Source organism: Anarhichas minor, unplaced genomic scaffold (genome assembly GCF_050575085.1).
Source record: "Anarhichas minor isolate MPS153535 unplaced genomic scaffold, ASM5057508v1 ptg000067l, whole genome shotgun sequence".
Classification (NCBI taxonomy): Eukaryota; Metazoa; Chordata; class Actinopteri; order Perciformes; family Anarhichadidae; genus Anarhichas; species Anarhichas minor.
The window spans coordinates 3,021,814-3,040,746 of NW_027466513.1; the positions used below are offsets into that span (position 1 = coordinate 3,021,814).

Genomic DNA, 18,933 nt, shown 5'->3' on the forward strand with positions numbered 1-18,933 from the left:
TGAGTCAGTATCTGCCCGATACTGGAGTAACAACCTGAACCCTCGTCACAGCAAAAGGGGAGATAACTCCGTCAACACGATGTACTCCAGCAGCGAGGGCAGAATCCAGATCTAACCCTCTTTATCTCGCACAAACCATCAGGACAATGAATCAACGTGCGGGTCTGGCAACGCAAACGCTTCCGGGAGCAAAGCCAAAATGGCTATTTTATGAAGCAGCAGAGCAGAAAGGAGGCAGACTCGTCCAGAACCACAGCAGTATTTTTCGATGAGGGCGGGTGGACTACACGCCACTTCACTGATTGTATTTAATGGACGAGCTCGGTATTCTCTCTCTCTCTCTCTCTAATAAAAACAATACATAAGGGATAAAAGAATCAGCGCAGCACGGCGTAATATTCAAATGAAAGATAACGATGGAGGTGAACACAACAGATGAGTGAGGTCCGCTTATGTAAGCAGAGAGATGGATATGATTCACTGACGGTCACAGCCATCAGCGGTACGTAGCGATGGAGAGGACACACAGACGAGGGAGAGATGAAGTGTGGCTTAAGAAAGCATCGATCCTCGCGTTCTCACTTTTAGATTACAACGCTTTCCTTATTGATCCAGTCGTAGAACGTTCCACAGCTGATTGAGCAGATATAAGAACTATTTGGTCCCCTGTCAATAAAACTGGTTAGAAACATAATGAGTCTGGATCTCTCCAGGCCTGCTCTCCTCTCTCATACATATCAATCTGTCATAAAAAAAATGCCTGAAAGACTTTCTTAGACCTCGTCTGGCTTGTGAACCCTGTGTTTGGCACTTGTGCCGTTCTGTTTTCCCACAGGTTACCAGGAGTACATGTCAATATTGGAGTCATGTGCTATCGTGCAAGTGTGTCACATGAAAGTGAGAATGGCAAACTTTTACTTTGAGTTACATGGAGGTGTGCATTACATAACAGTAATGACATGCCTACCTTGTTTTTATTAGTAATACAGCGATACTTTTGTCTTCCCACGACTTTAAAAATCCCACAGCTAACAAACCATCGCACGATAGATGATGTATTCCTCCCATTTGTCATTGTTTTATTGTCTATGACCCTCGCTGTTGTTTTTAATTCCACCTTACTGTTAACCAGTTATATTTAAGACACCGACTGTTATCCCCTTTGATCTGTTTAAAACATGTTTACACGTATAGTATTGTGTACATTTGTTTTTAGCACATTACTTAGCTTTATTTACTTTATGTACCGTTTTTACATGTATTAGAATCAGAAATATAAAGCTAGTATCCAACACCTACGGCAGCTTAAACTCCGTCTATCTGAGTATTTGGTACTAAAATAGACCTCTCTCATATTTTTGACCTGAATGCATGTTAAAATTCAGAATGCATATGACATCGCTCGATTGTGGTGATATTGTGTAAGCATGCTTCTCCCAAAACCGAAAGGTCACTCACCAATGCACCTTATAGAAAAAGGTGGCATGGTCCTCTTTAACACACATCAATGAATAGCAATATATATATTTATATATGTTGTTACTGCAAAATCTGTGAATCTGTGCTTCAACTGTACTTTTTTTTTGTACTATTTTATAAATATATTTTACACAGGTCCCCTTCTCATTTAGACTAACAGTTACCTGTGTTAATAAAGAATTACATTAAGAATTACATATATATTTAGCACCAGGATGATATATAGGTGCATTCATTCAATAGCGTAGTTCCTCCCTATTCGTTTCACTGACATCATTAACAACCTCTGGATTTACTCCAACGTCGTGGTCATTCAATGCATTTCCGATTTAAATCAACTGGCCTCATCTCATCAGTCGTGTTTCGTGTCCGACGCTGGTTTCGTCATCGTGTATAAAATGACACAACTGCAGAGAGCGATGCTGTAACGCTTGTTATCATGTATTTTATATGCGTGTGTATCTGACGAGCTGTCAGGCCTTCAGCTCGTCCTACATGTTCACCCCTAAAGATGCATCCTATCACCTCCACTCTGCTAGCTAGCTTAACGGGTTTTCTACGTCACGGGTGGATTAGCTAAACTAGCTCAAGCTACTGTTAGCAGCTAACGCTAACTGACGTTAGCTGCTAACAGTAGCTTGAGCGACTTATCTCGTACAATAAAAGCCTGTCAAAAGTAAAAAATAAACAACAACAACGGTGGTGACATCATAAAGCAGTAGCCGCAAATGTATTGAATTGTGTTAACGTTAAATAGCAGAGACGTTGAGTGAGGGCATCCTTACCTCCTGCTAGCATTAGCCGGTTAGCTGCTAACGTTTCGCTGCAAAAATAAAAGACCAGCAGCTGATGATGATGACCTGGGTGGGATGGGAACCCCTCCGCGGTCACAGAGGGGGGAGAAGAGGGGGATTCAGCCTTCTTGCTTTTCTTTAGATCATCGGTGTAACGTTGGAAATGTCGGCTGCAAAAGAGGTGGCGACTTCCTCTAACGGGCTGGCTGCGTAAATAAGTGATGCGAAGTGTGTGTGTCAGTCACAGACCTGCCTCCTTCACAACATCCTCCTCCTCATCATCGTCGGTCTGCAGGGAGTTCCGCATATTGAGACCTAACGAAACCCACTGAATGCTCTCTCTGTCTCTCCACGGGGAGTGACCGCGGTGTTTGTAGCTTCACTCGATAATCAGTCTGGACAGTTTTACTGTATTTTAAGGTGTTTTTATCGCCTAAAAGGGTCGGATAAAACCCCACAAACTTAAATTATTAACTTCAATTCATGACAATTAATATCACTTTAAAACTTTAGATTTTTGTTCATACTGCCATCAAGCATAGTCATATCCCCTCACTGTTTATTGTTATTTATTTTGCCACTATATGTTTCAATTCAATTGATTTTGTATCGCCAAAATTACAAATTTGCCTCAGAGGGTTTTACAATCTGTGCTCATCCAACATCCTCTGTCCCAGGACCCTCACATCACAACAGGAACCCCCCCCCCCCCCCCCCAAAATACAACAGTAATAATAAAATACTCATAACATATATGTACATTGCACTTTGGTTAGATGCAAAACTGCATGTTGTTGCTGTCTCAGAATTTGTACTGTGCAACGTAAATACAGTTGAATCTATAATCTAAAAGATACTGGTATTATTTTGGTAAAGGGACCATAAAATGTGTTTTTCCTGATCCTAAAATATTTTTAAAATTAAAATCCCCCTAAATCTCAAACTCTTTCTATTGCACCACACAACCCTAAATGGGAACTCTGGTAATGTTTTGGCGTGGAAGAAAAACAAACCTAACAAAAAAATTGAAAAGAATGCAGACTACTAATCAGTAAAAACAGTTTTGCAAAGCTTTTTTGGGGCCCTGAGCTGTTGAATTAAATATTACTAGCTATATTTATACTGGTATCGGTTTTGAGACACTGGTATACAAATTTCGTACACCATCCATAAAAAATTGGTTAAAATTCCAAATAATTATATAAAATAGGGCCCCTATGTCATCTAGTGACATAAAAATCTCAAATTAGCATATCAATTCTTGAGTTACGGACAAATAAAAAATAGCAAATAAAGTGAGACAGGATGGTGTCCCGTTTAAATACTAAATAAATCTGAGTACATGTGGACAATCACTGAGGTCTGATTTGAGTCCCTGAGCATCAACACGTCAATAAAACCAAAGACATCAGCACTACAGCATAGCTTTAATTTATACTGTACATACAAAACAGAAGGTCTTCATGAGTTACGAGTATTAAAATAGGTTTGCATTTCTATACATCAACAATGTTTACAGTGTCACCCTTTGAAGACGGGACGTAAATGAGATCAGAGATGACAATTACAGTATATACAGAACCATTAACCTTTGATACCGACAGATTTAACAGAACATGAACACTCACGAAAGAAAGAGGCGGGCTTTTGTTTTTGCTTGTTTGATCACAGAAATGACTAAATGATTCCACGGTCAGGAGACCTGGGATTCATACGGTGGAAAAATTCACCCCAATAATACAGAAGATCCTTTTTGTTCAACTTAATGGTGAGTGTTTGGCTAGAGATAACCTGCAAGCAGAACAAAAACGCATTTAATTTAAAAAGAAACCCAAAAGAAATGACAAAAAACAATCACTTATGGTCTCAAAATGCTGCACTCTGATTATTCTGCTTCTTTTCATATTGATTGACCCGTCACAACAAAAAACCCACAATTAAATACATTATTTAAGGGTTAGAGGGATGTAAGAAAATCTATAACAAAATCATTTATTGAGTGTCAATAAAAAGTAATGAAATAATTAAAAAGTGTCTCGATATAATACACGGTCACAAAATGTCTGTTACGCCGTCCAGCCTCCGGAAACTCTTCTGCGTGATCTTTACTAGAATCAAGCTCGACTTTTAATTCAGGCAAATGATTTCCCACACAGCTGAAGACGGGAATGAAACCTGAGCTCCTCGTGTTGCCTTTTTATAAACAGAAGCCTTTTGTCAGCCTTTTTTTTTTTTCCTCCATCCGTTTAGGAAGAGGAAGGACGAACGCTCTGGTTACTATTGTTTCTGTGACCGCTGTTAATACAATAAAGAATGAGGAAGAAAAACGTCCTTTGTGTTCATTCAACCAACCAACCGGTGAAGCTCACCGGGTGTTTCGTCAGAGATCAGAGACGCTGATGCACAAGGAAGCAGTAAATAAAATTAAAATCTCTTTCTTAAACACAACCAAGGCCGTTAGTGTTCACTCAACAATTTATGCTGTGACCGTTATTAAAGTTGCATTAGCAGTGCCGCAGTATTCCTAAGACTGGGTTTGAAAGACTAAACGTCTGCTGTGGAGAAATTATTTAAAATTTTAATTGGCAATAAAAAAAATTGAATGATTAGACCATTTGTGAGATCCACAAAAGGTCGTTAAATCAAACAAAAATATGTAATACAGACATATTCTTGGATGAAGAGAGAAAGAAAAGAAGATAGAAATTAAAATGATCAAAACACAATTAATTGGGATGAAATCAAAACTACGCCTGGCTGTTATTATAGTGGAGTAGCTCTTGTGTCTATTTACATTTCAATTAATGTTCCACTTCGGCTGTAAAAAGGTTGGCTGTTAAATGCAACTTTATGAATTAAAAAACCAAACTAAATTGTATAATTTATTGTATAAAATACAGTATAATGCTTGATTTTCTTTGGGTGACATTTTAAACGCTGACACCTGGAACTGCACAGACCGCTCATGAAGCTACTTCAAGCATTATGTCGTCTGGTTTTCAGCCCTAAAAATAAATAAACTTCACAATTATGAATTTGCGTCGACATTTCTTTATCATCCGTTAAGCATTTCAAGTTCACACTCCCAACAGGAGAACGCATCGAGAAACACAGCACGAGTACGAACACCTACATCTCTGTAGTTATAGACTTTATTATAACTCAATATTGTAATGTTTCTACTCATCCACTGTTCTCTGCTCCCCGTTAATAGAGATTTTGGTATGTTTTTTTCCCCCTAAATCTGAGCAGTTAAAGCGGTTTGTGTTCAGTACGATACTTCAGATCCCGATCGTTCCCCTCAGTGTCATTCACGCGGTCTATTATCAAAAATAAAAGGCTGTTCCGTCCTCTACATCCTGCTCAAGCTATGTGGATGTTGTCGATACATTTCGCACACCTTTAAAATGCTAGTGGTGAAAAAAAAACCTGAAAAAAAATATCTAAATATAAACTGCTTTGCAATGAAATGAATAAAAAGTACATCTCACATACACGTTAATGACAAATAAGGTGATAATAGAGGCGATTCTTTCTGTTTTGATTCATAAATACAACCGTCAGGATGGATTTCTTATATATTTGGAGGGTCACAGAGATGGTAGCGTGACGTCCTGTTTTTAACCAACGTTTAAGACTTGTTAGTATCACCGATCTCACGGTTCCGGTGCTCTGTGTGAAAGAAGGATTTAGTCTCATCGTCAGTGTCCTCTTAATGAGGGCACAGTCTAAAGAGTTTTATGTATGTGATTGTACAACCTGTGTGTGTGCTCTATATAATAAATATACAATTTACATGAAAGTTAATGGGTGTTTATAAATGACCAAAAGGGCCCCCCCCTTATGCACTAAAGTATTCAAATGGGAATCAAAGAAGCCTCCAACTCCCAGAGGTGGACTTCACATCACTTTACCTGAGCACTACACCAAGCTTCTGAACAGGAACACAGACTATCTGCTGCCATATCACGTGCACACTACCAACCAGATGGCCTACCACTATACCCAACATCAACAAAGTGAACAGCACCGTGTGTGTGTGTGTGTGTTTGCTCAACTCTGCATCCATGTCCACCTATTGCACGACTGCAAAAAAATAAAATATATCTATTCCTATTTCACCTGACTGTGCAGCTGTGATCCTGACGTTGGAGCCAACACCTGCTCAGATTATAACCGTGAGAGGATGTGTATAGAACTTTCAACAGATATTAAATCAAACTGGCTAAAGAGCCTCATTATGCTGGTATTTAATATCGCCATAATCATGTCAGCATCTACACGAACGTAAAGACAACAAAAAGGCTCAAAGACAACTAGGTGTTCATGTTTCTCCTCGTGAACACAAAAAAACATTTAGCAGTCTGTCTGAGAGCAAAGGGGCGACGATGCTCTCCTCCTCTTCCTCCTCCTCTTCCTCCCACGAGAGAAAAACCAAACAATCTCACTGCTATAACCGATCCCCGACCACACGGGCAGAGAGGAGTCAGTGTTCCTGCTGGAATGCCGCGTTCGTCTCGGGCCTCAAAGAGAGCGTGACATCGGGGGGGGGGGGGGGGTCATGTCACTCGTTGACGTCCCAGATTTCAGAGAGCAGCGGGGGAAGCTTCTTGTCCTGGAGGCGAAGGGCAAAGACCTGCTCCGAGTGCACGCTGCTCAGCGTACGGAGGCTCACCAGCTTCATCAGCATGCGGGGAAACATCAAATGATCCTGAGGGAACCATCAAAACAGGTTTAAAAACATCACCTCAGCAGGAATGACTTAATGCTGGCCTGTAGCTCTGTTTTCAGTTAAGTCACTTCCACCTAATAGCTGCATTACAGTAGAACCGTTTCTCCAAACGGCCTTTTTCATGAAGCAAACAACTGATCTGGTAACGCTTCAACCCCCCCGGCCCTGACCCAATGTGCCTTCCATGGTGACGACAACCAGGTTATGCTGACGCACCGTCGGTCACAAGAGAAGAGGTTACGTAAACTCACATTTGGTCTCTTGATCATGATGTAAGAGCGCAGCGCGTCCACGTAGGGTTGCTGCAGCCGCTCCACCAGATCGTGATCCTGCACATTTGGCCGATCTGAACAGAGTTTTTAAACCAGACAGACACTTCTGTTACGGACTGTTTTGGTAAAATGCGGTTCATACTTTATGATAATGCGACAGTGAACACCCTTAAAGACTTGACAAGGAGGGTTGTTTTACTCTAAATACATTCTCACTTTGAGGATTCACTGCATGTTTGTGTAGTTTAGGAATTCTGACCTGCAGAAAAGATGTTGATGGCAATGAGCAGCGCATATTCTGCCTCGTCCAGATGCAGGTCGTTCATTCCTTTAGAGAACTCAAAGATGGGGTTGATGAACTCAAACTGAAGCCCTGAGGAGGTGAGAGGAAGAACAAGGACACTAGAAGTCACTTTAAAGAAGTAAACGCATTTCTTTTGCTGTATTAAACATATATTATTGTCAAAGCTACAAACAGTATTTAGGAGTTTCATATGTTGTATTTAATATCCGATGGTGGCTGAATAGTTGTTTCAATAGTTTAGGGACACTTTGAATATAAAACATTTGAACTTGGCTAAATTTAAACAGCACATAAGACAGGTGAAATACAGGCAATCAAGTGCTTCCAGATGTTCATATTTCATAAACCTCTGACGGGCAGAAACAAGTGAATGCACCTGCTTTGGCGAAATCTTCCTTATTGTAGCTGAAGTCCTTCAGGAACGTAATGCTATCAATAGCAGGGTTGTACCGCCGAGATGTCTCCAGCAGCATGATCTGAGACAGACAGAGTGGAATATTAACACACAGATAAAATAAGACAAACGGATATTTGATATTGTCAAAATCATGCAGGAAGCAACGAAGCTTTCCAAACAGCATTGCTGAGGAGTAGAATGTCCATCAGTGCTATCGATTCCGAAATGTAGTATGAACTTATTTTGCATATTGCCTGCTGAAACTGCAATTAAAGACCATACAAACATATTTATAAATAAGGCCGTTGTTCAAGTTCCTGCATTTCGCACGGTAAGTGAAGACAAACCTCAATGGTTGACGTCTTCAGCAGAGCGATCTGGTCCTCCCTCGTGAGCTCCAGGAAACCAGGAAGCTGCTTAGCGAAGTCCACGATCTCCTGGACCGACATGATCGCGAGCTCGGTGAAGTGGGCGAACCGCTGCTGACGCACTTCTCGGTTCTGCGGGTCCTGACTCTGTGGCCACGGCTGTCAGATTCACACAAAAAAAACAAAAAACATGTATATATGATTTAGTTAGCACGGCGTAAACACTTCCCACAGACACACACACACACATAGTTCAGGTTTAACCTGGATTGCAGAGATGCTCAAATCAAGTCCGGTTTTACCAGAAATTGAAGACAGACGTCCCTGACTCTCTGGGTACCGGCCGATACTTTATCAATACATCTGTTCAACCAGCATCAACATGTCAACATGTAGAAAGTGATACTTTATTCTGCAGTCTATGTTTACAGCACAGCATGCTAGCTCGGCTAATAGCCGATTGTTACGAACCAAGTTCTGTTTCAAGTCTGTGTCAAGTTTCAAGTTGCTGCTGTCTGAGACAAACCCACCCACCCCCCCTCTACACATCAGAGACAGGAGGAAGGACGGATGTCTGTGTTTATTATTTATAATCTTCACTCAGGAATATGATATATTTTATTGACTTTAGTTTTGATTCTAGTGATCTATTACAGACTCTATATAGTGACTTTGCTGCTCTAGAAACAACATTTTGTCAAATATAAATAAAGTCTAATCCTAATGTTAGGATGTTAAAATCCTAACTCCTATCTCATCCTTTATCTATACAACCTACAAGTTTATGATTAAATTGTGTACAAGAGTACAAAGTTCTTCATAGGTCCAGCCTCTTAAAAGGCACTGTTGATAATCTTTTAAAAACATTCTTTATATTTTTGTTGAAATGCAAATTACATCAATCGTTTGCTTTGACAAACAAAAAGAAAAAAAGCCTGTCCAATCATTAGCTACCCTGCTGTGCACATTCTGCCTCTGCACTCATTGCCGGAATCTTCCACAAGCTGCTAACAGCAAACAATAGTCATGTCCATTGTTCACGCTCAATACTACACTTTTACAATTCATATTGATGATTTTGGGGGAGTGGCTTTGGAGGCCTGAAGGGACAGTCTGTCAGTTTTGAGTTGGCATTTTTCATGCTATATTTGGCAACTTTTGGAGCTAGTGCTGCTAGCTACTTAGTTAGAAAAGAGTTGGCAACACTGGGCTGGGTTTTCTTTTGGATGCTTTTTTTAAATCTAGCGTACTCTTGCTAGTTTCAGGGCACAACCTTCATTCTTAAGGTTTTCATGTTTGATTTCTTTGGCCTCGTCTCCAAGTAGGCTGACAGAATTCAGCAATTAGTTGGAGCAATAAAAACGATCAAAACACGCTCCTCGATGTCTCCTCTGTGGCGCTCACTCACGGTCACTTTCGGTCGGTCGAGGAACGACCTCTTGTTGCACTGCTTCTGCATGGCCACCAGCTTCTCGATCATCTCCTGCTGCTGTGGAGCCAGCGAGACCATTTCCTGCGGCGGCGTCGGCGTGACCACCGTGGACGTGCGGGCCGTTTCGTCCTCGTGGTGCTTCTTCATCTTCTTCAGTCGGATTTGTTCCTCGGAGAGCACACCTGCAGGTGAAAAGAGGAGTTAACGGGAAGTTCCTTTTTTTACACTCGGGGCTACGATGCAGTGAGAGTCTGAATTCTCTCCACACTCACACTGCTCCAGCATGCCCGCCTCCCGACACTTGCGCAGGCGGCACTGCTGGCACTTGCGCCGCATGTACATGTCCATCTCGCAGCGGCCGTTGTTCTTGCAGGTGTACTGGGCGCTTTTGATGACGCTGCGTCGAAAGAAGCCCTTGCAGCCCTCGCAGCTCAGCACGTTGTAGTGGAAACCGGAGGCCTTGTCGCCGCACACGCTGCACACCTCGTTGCCCAGCATCTTGGGCGCGGGGCCCTTCTTTCTCTTCACCGGCTGACCATCTGCACAGTAGAATAAGAGGTGACAGACCATGTTAGGAACCTACAACTAGTTCAGTCACAACTCTCTGAGGCAGCAGCGTTTACACGGAGGGCTATTCGGAGCATCGGCAGCGTCTGCTCGTCTTCTCTTATTTGAATGAGGAACAGATAAGTTGTTCCAGGCGTCCAATCAAAGCACAGATCAGCTACAGACAACCCTCAACACAAAACATTCAATAGATAATATACTTAAAGTTCATTAATAAAAATATATTTTGTTCACCCCCATATTAAGATGCATAAGTTTAATAAAAATAAGAATAAGGGCTGATAGATAGGACCGCATTACGTTGTTCAGGTGTATCTGACCAACTAATACTAATTGTGTAAATATTCAAATTCATTTGAAAATCTGCAATTAAGATTCTTTTAAAGAGATTCAAAAGAAATGGAACTACAATAACCCAACAGATAATAAGTACAACTGTAGCATTACAAAGGGCCAAAATATGAGCAAGTCAACAGAAAGAAATACTGCCGAGTCTCGTCTGTGGAAGCTGTCCCACCGGTTCAATGATCAGCATTTAACCAAAAGTCAAATGTAGCTTTTTCTTCTGTTTTCATTTTCAGAATGCTGACACATGCAGTGGTGTCCAGCTGTCCCTAAATGATGATTGATGGTAGTGACTACCTGTTTTTCCACATATGAAACTGGACACTCCCACAAAAAAGGATGTGTGATATTTCGTTGACCCTCTACACCCCAAAGCAGTTTCGGGGCGTTTTTTTTTCCTGCTCCGGTCACATTTTCTCTTTCTGTGGTCTTAAGTTAAAACCTCTATGGAAACAGAATCATCACGGCTAGAAGGAGAGAGAACTCAGAAATGTCTTTTGTGCAGTACGACACATTTATCAAAGAATTAAATGGAAGAGAATGGCGGCTCTATGTGCTTTATGGATATTGAGCTATTCACATTTTTACAACCTTTAACCCTTCTTACAGGATCTGGTTACTACAAACGGTTTATTTGGGGCGAGATGTTAAATGAGACATTTTTAAGCTTAATTTTGGCTGCTTTTTCTGACGGAAGCGTTAGTCACACATGATGTGTTCAAGGACAGTCGGAAAGATGAAAATCTGACAGAAATTACGTTGTTCTATTAAAGCCACTGACTGTGATGAACTGTGTTTTGGTGATTGTCTGAAGAAAACAATGCTTTTCAATCCCGGCGGCCGGATTTAATGTCGGTTGTGGAAAGAAACATTTCATCCGTGAGCACTTTTCTCTCACCTAAGCTGCCAGGTGTGTCGCCTGCCGATGGTTCCGGCTTAATGTCGCTCGGCTCTACCGGCAGAGGGCTTCTCATGTCAGTCAGCGGCAGGCCGTTGTGGGGGGGGGGCGGGGAGGTCTTCTGGCGGGGAGAGGTCAGCCAGCGACAGCGGGCCGTCCTGCTTCATTGCGCCACTTCGGTCGCTCTCCTCAACCATGCAGTCCAGCTGCAGCTCAGAGGTCCCGACAAACACCTTCCTCTCATCTGACGGAGGACACACAAACACATTCAAAAAACTGTAACTCAACAGGGACAGGTGTCCAAAACAAACGTTCATGAGCCAAAAGCTGGGAAACAACACAACACGCATACGATATAATGCAATACTCACGGGGTAAACACTACTTTTGTGGAGCTTATAGTCATGAATTTCTGCTGAAAGTGCTCTTTTGTTTGAAAGGCTTGAGAAATCAAAGCATTCCTCTCACATATGGATGCGTTTAAGACACCCATGCGTGGTCTTTGTTGTGCTATAAATCGTTTTAGGTGGACAACATAATAGATAACAGAGAGATAGAATAAAAATATTCTTAAAAAAAAAACAAACAGGCTGGATAGCCTTCCTTACAGCATACACCACAAACTGAAGCCCGTCCGGTTTGGTCGGTCGGTCGGTCGGTCTCACACACACACACACACACACACACACACACACCTGATAGAGAAGTGGTTCCTCTTACCATGACCAACATCTGGGATATCAGTCACAGACAGCGTGGACATCTTCTGCACAGCAGCTTGTCATTACGAAATCAACGTGCACCTGTGCAACAAAAGGAACAATCATACTGAGTTATGATGGCAAGTATAGACATGCGTATTAAAGGGTGATAAACAGGGAAGGAATGTGAACCTCCTGACACTGTATGCATACATCCAGAACAGATGTAGGTATATTACATCACGTAACATGAGGTTAAACAGCACAACGCAGTTCTTAGACAGAGCTCAGATATCAAGTCTTACAATCAACTGAGATCTAGGATGCGTGTACATGAAAGCCGACTGGCTGCAGAAGCAGAAATGAAAGTTAGTCATGTGCACCATACGGGTGCATTTCAGGAAACTGAGTCAGCAAAACACACACACACACAGGCAGGATTCCTGGCTATTCTTAACCAGCCTGCGAGACGGAAACCCCAGTTTAAAAATAAAGACAAATAAAAATGATTATGTGATATAATAGAAATGCTTTACTTGTTATGACAACTTCATTGCCAGTTTATCAGGTCAAGCTAATTAAAAATGATGCATTCTGATACAGAAATCCTGCAATAAATACAACTTTAAAGAAGGTTTTAATGTTTTAGGGCAGATATCAGCCAAATATATTGTACAAAACAACGTAAACAGCATAGAAGAAAAGATGTTGAGACTGTGTGTGAGAGGTCCTGCTGCCTCTGCTGGACACCACTTTTGTACTAAATGCTAATTAAATATAAAGTATTAAAAACACTTAGACCGTCTGAAACGTTCTACTAAACAGACTTGTTTCTTCTTACCTTGTCTTCCTAAATGTCTGTAATCCGACAGACTACGAATGAGTTCAGGGATGCAGGAGGTAATTAATCCATCTATTAGAATTTAGCCTTCAAAATGCACGACGTAATGTGGTCTGCTAATGTCCGTCCATCACTACGACTGTCACCTAATGAGCTTCTTGCGCGTGGTCCCACTCGTTTCATGTGAGACGGATAGACGCAGAGGGAACCAACAACAAACTTTGTATTACGCAACCGTTTGTGATGTCACTTCTTCGTCACAAATATACGAGATATGATTTACCCAAAATCTCTCTAATTACTAACAATTTAAATATGCCAACTGCTCCGTCAACTGTGGAACTCAAAAGTCTGGTAGCGATATCTGAAACTTAGTATTAAAGTAAAAGTATTAGAAGAAAAAGTTGCCGGTGAGATAACTCGGGACAGTCGCAACAAAAATCATGAAATCAAAGTCACCACTAGACAGACAAAAGAAAGTAAATGAACTGTGATTAGATATGACACAATATGATGAATGTCTCTATTACCTACAATAAAAACACAACACATGAAGAGGCCACGATAGCGGAGACGAAAGTCATTTTCAAAGCCTCGCTGATAAAACTACAGCAAAGCAGTGAAGCGGTTGAGACCAATCTGTTGCTGAATTAAAAAGGTTTAAACTTAGAATGTAATTCCTATTTTTTGCTGCTGTACGATTTATTATATCAAGAATAAATAAAATTCTATTAATCTATATCTATCATTTGTTTTACAAAGTTAGGAAAGCAATGTTGAAGTCAAGCCTGATGTTTCCTTACACAGCGTATTGATTAAACATCTGATCGATACCCAAAGATCAGGTATCACTATTGGGACTGAAAAAGACAAATCTTTGCATCCTTAACTATGTTTGCCTTTAAAATATCAATATCAGCATGACGCAGAAATGTCACAAATTTGCTGCAAAGAAAGATCGAAATTCTACCAGGATTTTTCAATAACAGCCTATACATTTACATATAAAAAAACAGCCTATTAGAAGCCCCTTTGCTCCAGATAACACACAATCTACAGGACAACATTGTGATACCACGCCTCATTAGGCTCAAACTAATTTGCGACGGTGACTCTGTGACAAGCAGAGCGTTGGACTGACCTTACCTCTGAAGTTGACGTCTTACTTATCGTCGATCCATCCCGCCCAGCAGAGTCCTCAACCTCAGGCTGTCGATACTCCCGCGCTGATGGAGGACTCGCTTTGCCCGATGAGCCTCGAGGATGCCAAAACCCCCGTGACTTATTGGGCGGAAATGTAATGACTCGATATCTTGAAGACAATGAGTAGGGAAGAAGATGAGTCCCTTTCTGCAGTGCCCAATGGGAGACAGGAGGGAAAACAGAGAAGGGAGGGAGGGCGAGAGCGGGAACACCAGAGGTTACTATTGGTCATTTGCGATGCTCTTAAATCCCCACAGAGCTGTGGTGCTCCACACTTTTTTCCCCCGCCTTTGAACATTTTAAACAGCCCGTTTTACTCAAACAGCCTCCCAAAGATGACCACATCTTTTTTCCAGTTGTTTTAAAATTAAACATTGTGATCCCCGAAGCAAAGGTTGATACCATTCAAAGCCTTTCTTACCAAAACAATAAAACATTTAGCGAGATTTAGAACAAATCCAATATTCAGACATAGACAAACCACAAATCAATACATCAAAAAGTCATGTCAGCGTAGCGGATCATAAGTCAAAGCTGTTTTGATTTCTCTTAAAACAACCTCTGGAGTCCGTTTCACAGACACAATAGGTCCGGCGCTCTAAAGGTATCGAGTTTTATTGGGTGAATTCACATTCTTTGGTCATAAATCTACTCTGCCTATAACCCCGTGTCATCTCCACGCTGATCTCTCTGTACAAGTCCAATGTCCCCTGCATCTTATCAGCCAGTCACCTTTGTCCATGAGCATGTTTTCCTGGAGAGCTGGAAATGAAATGAACGCACCAACCAAGTCAATAAAGCACTGAATTATACCCAAACCCCTTAAATATCCAACACCTTTTCTCAACCTCGTGTTATTACTCATACAGTCGTCACTGACATGTTCTGTACAGTATATGGTCTACATGTACAGTATGTTACAAAATGCCACAACACTCCTAATGCACCTGGTTTACTCATAATATTAATAATCTTCTAAAGTCAAATATTACATTTTAGCATCTAGCTTAAGAGAGAGAAGCAGTTTTTAATCTTACTAGTTCTATCTTAACGAGTCAAACCTAAGTTTGTATAATTCAACTACATTTATGTGCCACGATCTTGCCGACACCCCAAAATAGATAACTTATTACACAAGCAAATGTAAATATAAAGACAAAGTTCAGATGATTTAGCAACAATTGCTGAAACAATTACTCAATCCACAGCAAAAAGGACTGGTTCCAGCTCCTCAAATGAGAATGTGTGATGGTTTTCTGAGTCTTCCAGATGTTTTTACAGATTGCCTTTGAGTTTAGGACTCCAGGTTGGAATAAATAACCGATTTTAACATTTAACTTTGGCACTGTCAACATTGTCACCGTCAGATCCATGTTGGCGGGTTACAGAGTGATTGTGAGAAAGCTGTGTTCATAAATGCAGTAAAAACCAAGCATCAGTGTACAAGTACAGACAGCATGACTGAGTGGGAAATGTCCCTTTCTAAAAATTCTCAAAAAAGGACCAACAGATGTTACCCTAAAGTAAAAAATGGACAACCTTGCTCAGCAACTACTTGGTGTGAAAGCAAAGAGTCAGTGTTTTCAGGAGTCACAGGTTTCAGAACGAGTCAAAGTTCCCACAAACATAGTGATGGAAGAAGAAGAAGTGCACTCAGTTATTTAAAGGTCTTGCAGACCCACCCAGATGATTTCACTTCTTCTGACTGGAGACTCTGCTCAGGTTAACACTGGGAGGAGCTGTGCTGGGAACTATGGGAAGTGACCACACTACTAAAAAAATGATTAAATCAAACTGCACTGACAACAGGTGAAAAAATACACGCCAACACAGAGGACTATTTAGACTAAATAAGTGAAACCACCCGTGTAGGTGGACCAGGGACAAACATACGCTGCAACAAGATGTAAAAACCAAACACACAGTCTGGGCCAAACTAGCTAATTTACAGTTAGCCTCGGTGGCTACTTATTTAAGCTAGTGGTCGCTCATTTCGCAATCGTGTTATGTAACTAAACACTTGAACCAGCATGTCGCAACTTATAAACACATTTGGCAAAGTTTTAAATTGACACTGCCGATACTAGCTTGTAGTTTAGGCCACAGACTTGGTGCTAACATTATATATATATATATATAGAGAGAGAGAGAGATAAACCAGTCGTAATGAAAGCTAACCGACAAACAAACAAACAATAAGCTAGCTAACGGCAACAACAATCAAACGTAACGTTACCGGGTTAGCCTTCAAACATTGCTGATGTATAAACCGTACAAGTGGATGTTAAAGTGAGATTAGCTTCAAAGTCAAATCCAAAACAAGGCCGTTAGCCAAACACCCCCGCACTCAAAAAGGAACACCATTTAAACAAGTTTAACAGCTAACTTACCTAGCAAACGTTAGCTTAGCTAACTTAATATCGCGCTAATGGCTACCGACTGAAGGGGCAACATTGATTAACTTGCCGGAGACTCCGCGATTTGCAATTACTTGTTAGTTGCGGGTGTGCTACTCCGTCCGTTTGTGGCTGTTGACAGCGGCTCTGACAACGGGAGCTAGCATGTTAGCTCGCTAGCCAGCCAGCGTAGTTAACGTATATATCCAGCGGCTCAAGAGAAGGGGCTCGTGCAACAGGAAACTGATTTTGTTTCATATGGGTTAAGGGCCCAGTGTTTAGTCTTGCAGGTAGCTGGCAGTGCAGGAATGTAATTGCTTAATTTTACTCAATTAACGTTACTATACTTAAGTACAATTTTGAGGTACCTGTACTTTACTTGTGTATTTCCATTTTATGGTACTTTATACTTCTACTCCACTTCATTTTGGAGGCAAATAGGGTAAATCTAACTCTGCAGATGTGAGCTATCCAACGATATAATAAATAAAGAATGGTCCCTGTCATTATTCTTACATATTATATTATTGGATTATTATCGCCATAGGTTGGGTAGTTTCATCTATGATATTGTTTAAAGCTCTGAAATATATAACGCTCACAGTTCTTCGCAGCCACACCTCTTTTTCTCCTGAAACGACGCTCTTGGGCGGATCTTCGGAGAAAGAACCGGAAGTTGGTAGCGGAAGTACATTTTTATCTTCGCCGAAGAAGAAGTTGGACACAAATAAGAAGAAGAAGAAGAAGTTGGACAGAACACAAACCGCCACTTTTTTCACCGTGGCGTTTCTTTCTGCATTGTTTATTTTTTGAGACTGCATTATTGCACAGTTTCGGCAAAAAACGACGCCATGCCGGTCATCTGTGCTGCTATAGGGTGCAACAATACGTTTGTCAAAGGGTCGGAATTCCGATTTTACAGGTACGTTTTTCACCAACCTTTTCATTTTAGCTTCATTTAAAGTGAACAAAATAACCAACACGAATAACGTTGCGTTTACGCTACTTTAAGTGACGACATCTCCTCTTTCAGGACACATTAAAACAAGTTGTTCCTCGATGTTATAACTAGCTAACACTCCGAGCTAACGCTAACTGACCTCAAACGTGTTTATTTTAAAACGCACTTTATCGTTTGGCTAAATTCGGCTTAAATGCATAGTTACGTTATAATGTGCGTATGCAAATATATATATATATAGGTTAGCAGATAACAGTCTTACCACAAATGAACGAGTTTAATTTATTCAGGAAAATACAAATAACGCATAAGATCGCATGTTGCGGCTCTACTGAATTGTACCACGTGTTCTTAAGTCTTAAACTAGCCTGACGATATGCTTTGTTCTATTTACATGGTTACAAAGAGCTTTCTCAGTCAATTTATAGATACTTTAGATAATTTAAACATACTCTTAATTTGTTTATCAAGTTTTATTGTATCATATTTTTAAGTTATGTCTTTTACTATTGTTTACTGTCACGCACCAATCACCAAGCCAAATTCCTTCTATATGTAACTACGTTATACACATTAGTCTTTGCAGAACTAGTACCTTGACTACTGGCAATATAACGTTTCTAATCTCTGATAAAGCCTAGTTTTCCCTCCCCACGGCTGTGTCTTGGTGCAAGAAAATACACAGCGTTTAACACGTGTTGGTTTTCATCTTCTTTGGTTTCCCATCAGGCTGTTCACTGTTGTGTTAAGAAGTGTGATTGTAATCATGCATCCTGGTTAGAAACCATCTCCTCTCTTCTGTGCGTAAGGTTCCCCCTCAAAAAACCTCAGCTCACCTGTGAATGGGTAAACAGCATGGGGGTGAAGAACTTCATCCCGACCGCCCACACATGCCTCTGCTCGGAGCACTTCAGGGCCGATTGCTTCAGGGACCTCAACGGCAAAAAGTTTCTGAGGGTGGATGCGGTACCCACCATTTTCAGCCATGGGCAGGATTCATCAAAGGTGTTGTATAAACTATTCCTTTCTAACAGTCATCCTGTTTTATCTCATGTGAAGCTATTCTATAACTGAATATTCCCCCAGATTGATCTTCGTAAACGAGGGGTGATACCACAAACGAATATAATAATGTTGCACATCAGATTAAGCGGTAGAACCTGTGCTACAATAATATGTAAGCCGTCTTTACATGCTCCAAACGCCAACTAAATTAATTACTAAATATCAAAATCCATATAGC

General features: G+C 40.9%; 2 protein-coding genes across 22 annotated transcripts in view; both read right to left on the reverse strand.

The window, feature by feature from the left end:
* madd (MAP-kinase activating death domain) overlaps positions 1 to 2,554 on the reverse strand; it is a 50,516-nt gene extending 47,962 nt beyond the window's left edge. For 6 of the 21 annotated variants that reach the window (XM_076078744.1, XM_076078746.1, XM_076078731.1 and 3 more), the window contains exon 1: positions 2,265 to 2,552. The gene's annotated coding sequence lies outside the window, so the exon portion shown is untranslated. Of the gene's footprint in view, positions 1 to 2,264 lie in introns of all 21 variants that reach the window. The other 15 variants (XM_076078743.1, XM_076078732.1, XM_076078730.1 and 12 more) reach the window with 5 other exon arrangements.
* Positions 2,555 to 3,681: 1,127 nt separating this feature from the next.
* nr1h3 (nuclear receptor subfamily 1, group H, member 3) lies at positions 3,682 to 16,675 on the reverse strand. The gene is given in 12 exon segments (XM_076078588.1): positions 3,682 to 6,984; positions 7,257 to 7,351; positions 7,537 to 7,650; positions 7,958 to 8,057; positions 8,326 to 8,505; positions 9,755 to 9,960; positions 10,051 to 10,317; positions 11,589 to 11,692; positions 11,694 to 11,832; positions 12,309 to 12,391; positions 14,277 to 14,480; positions 16,016 to 16,675. Coding segments are annotated over 10 exon segments (1,395 nt in total). The 5' UTR covers positions 12,352 to 12,391; positions 14,277 to 14,480; positions 16,016 to 16,675; the 3' UTR covers positions 3,682 to 6,837.
* Between the last annotated feature and the right edge of the window lie 2,258 nt (positions 16,676 to 18,933).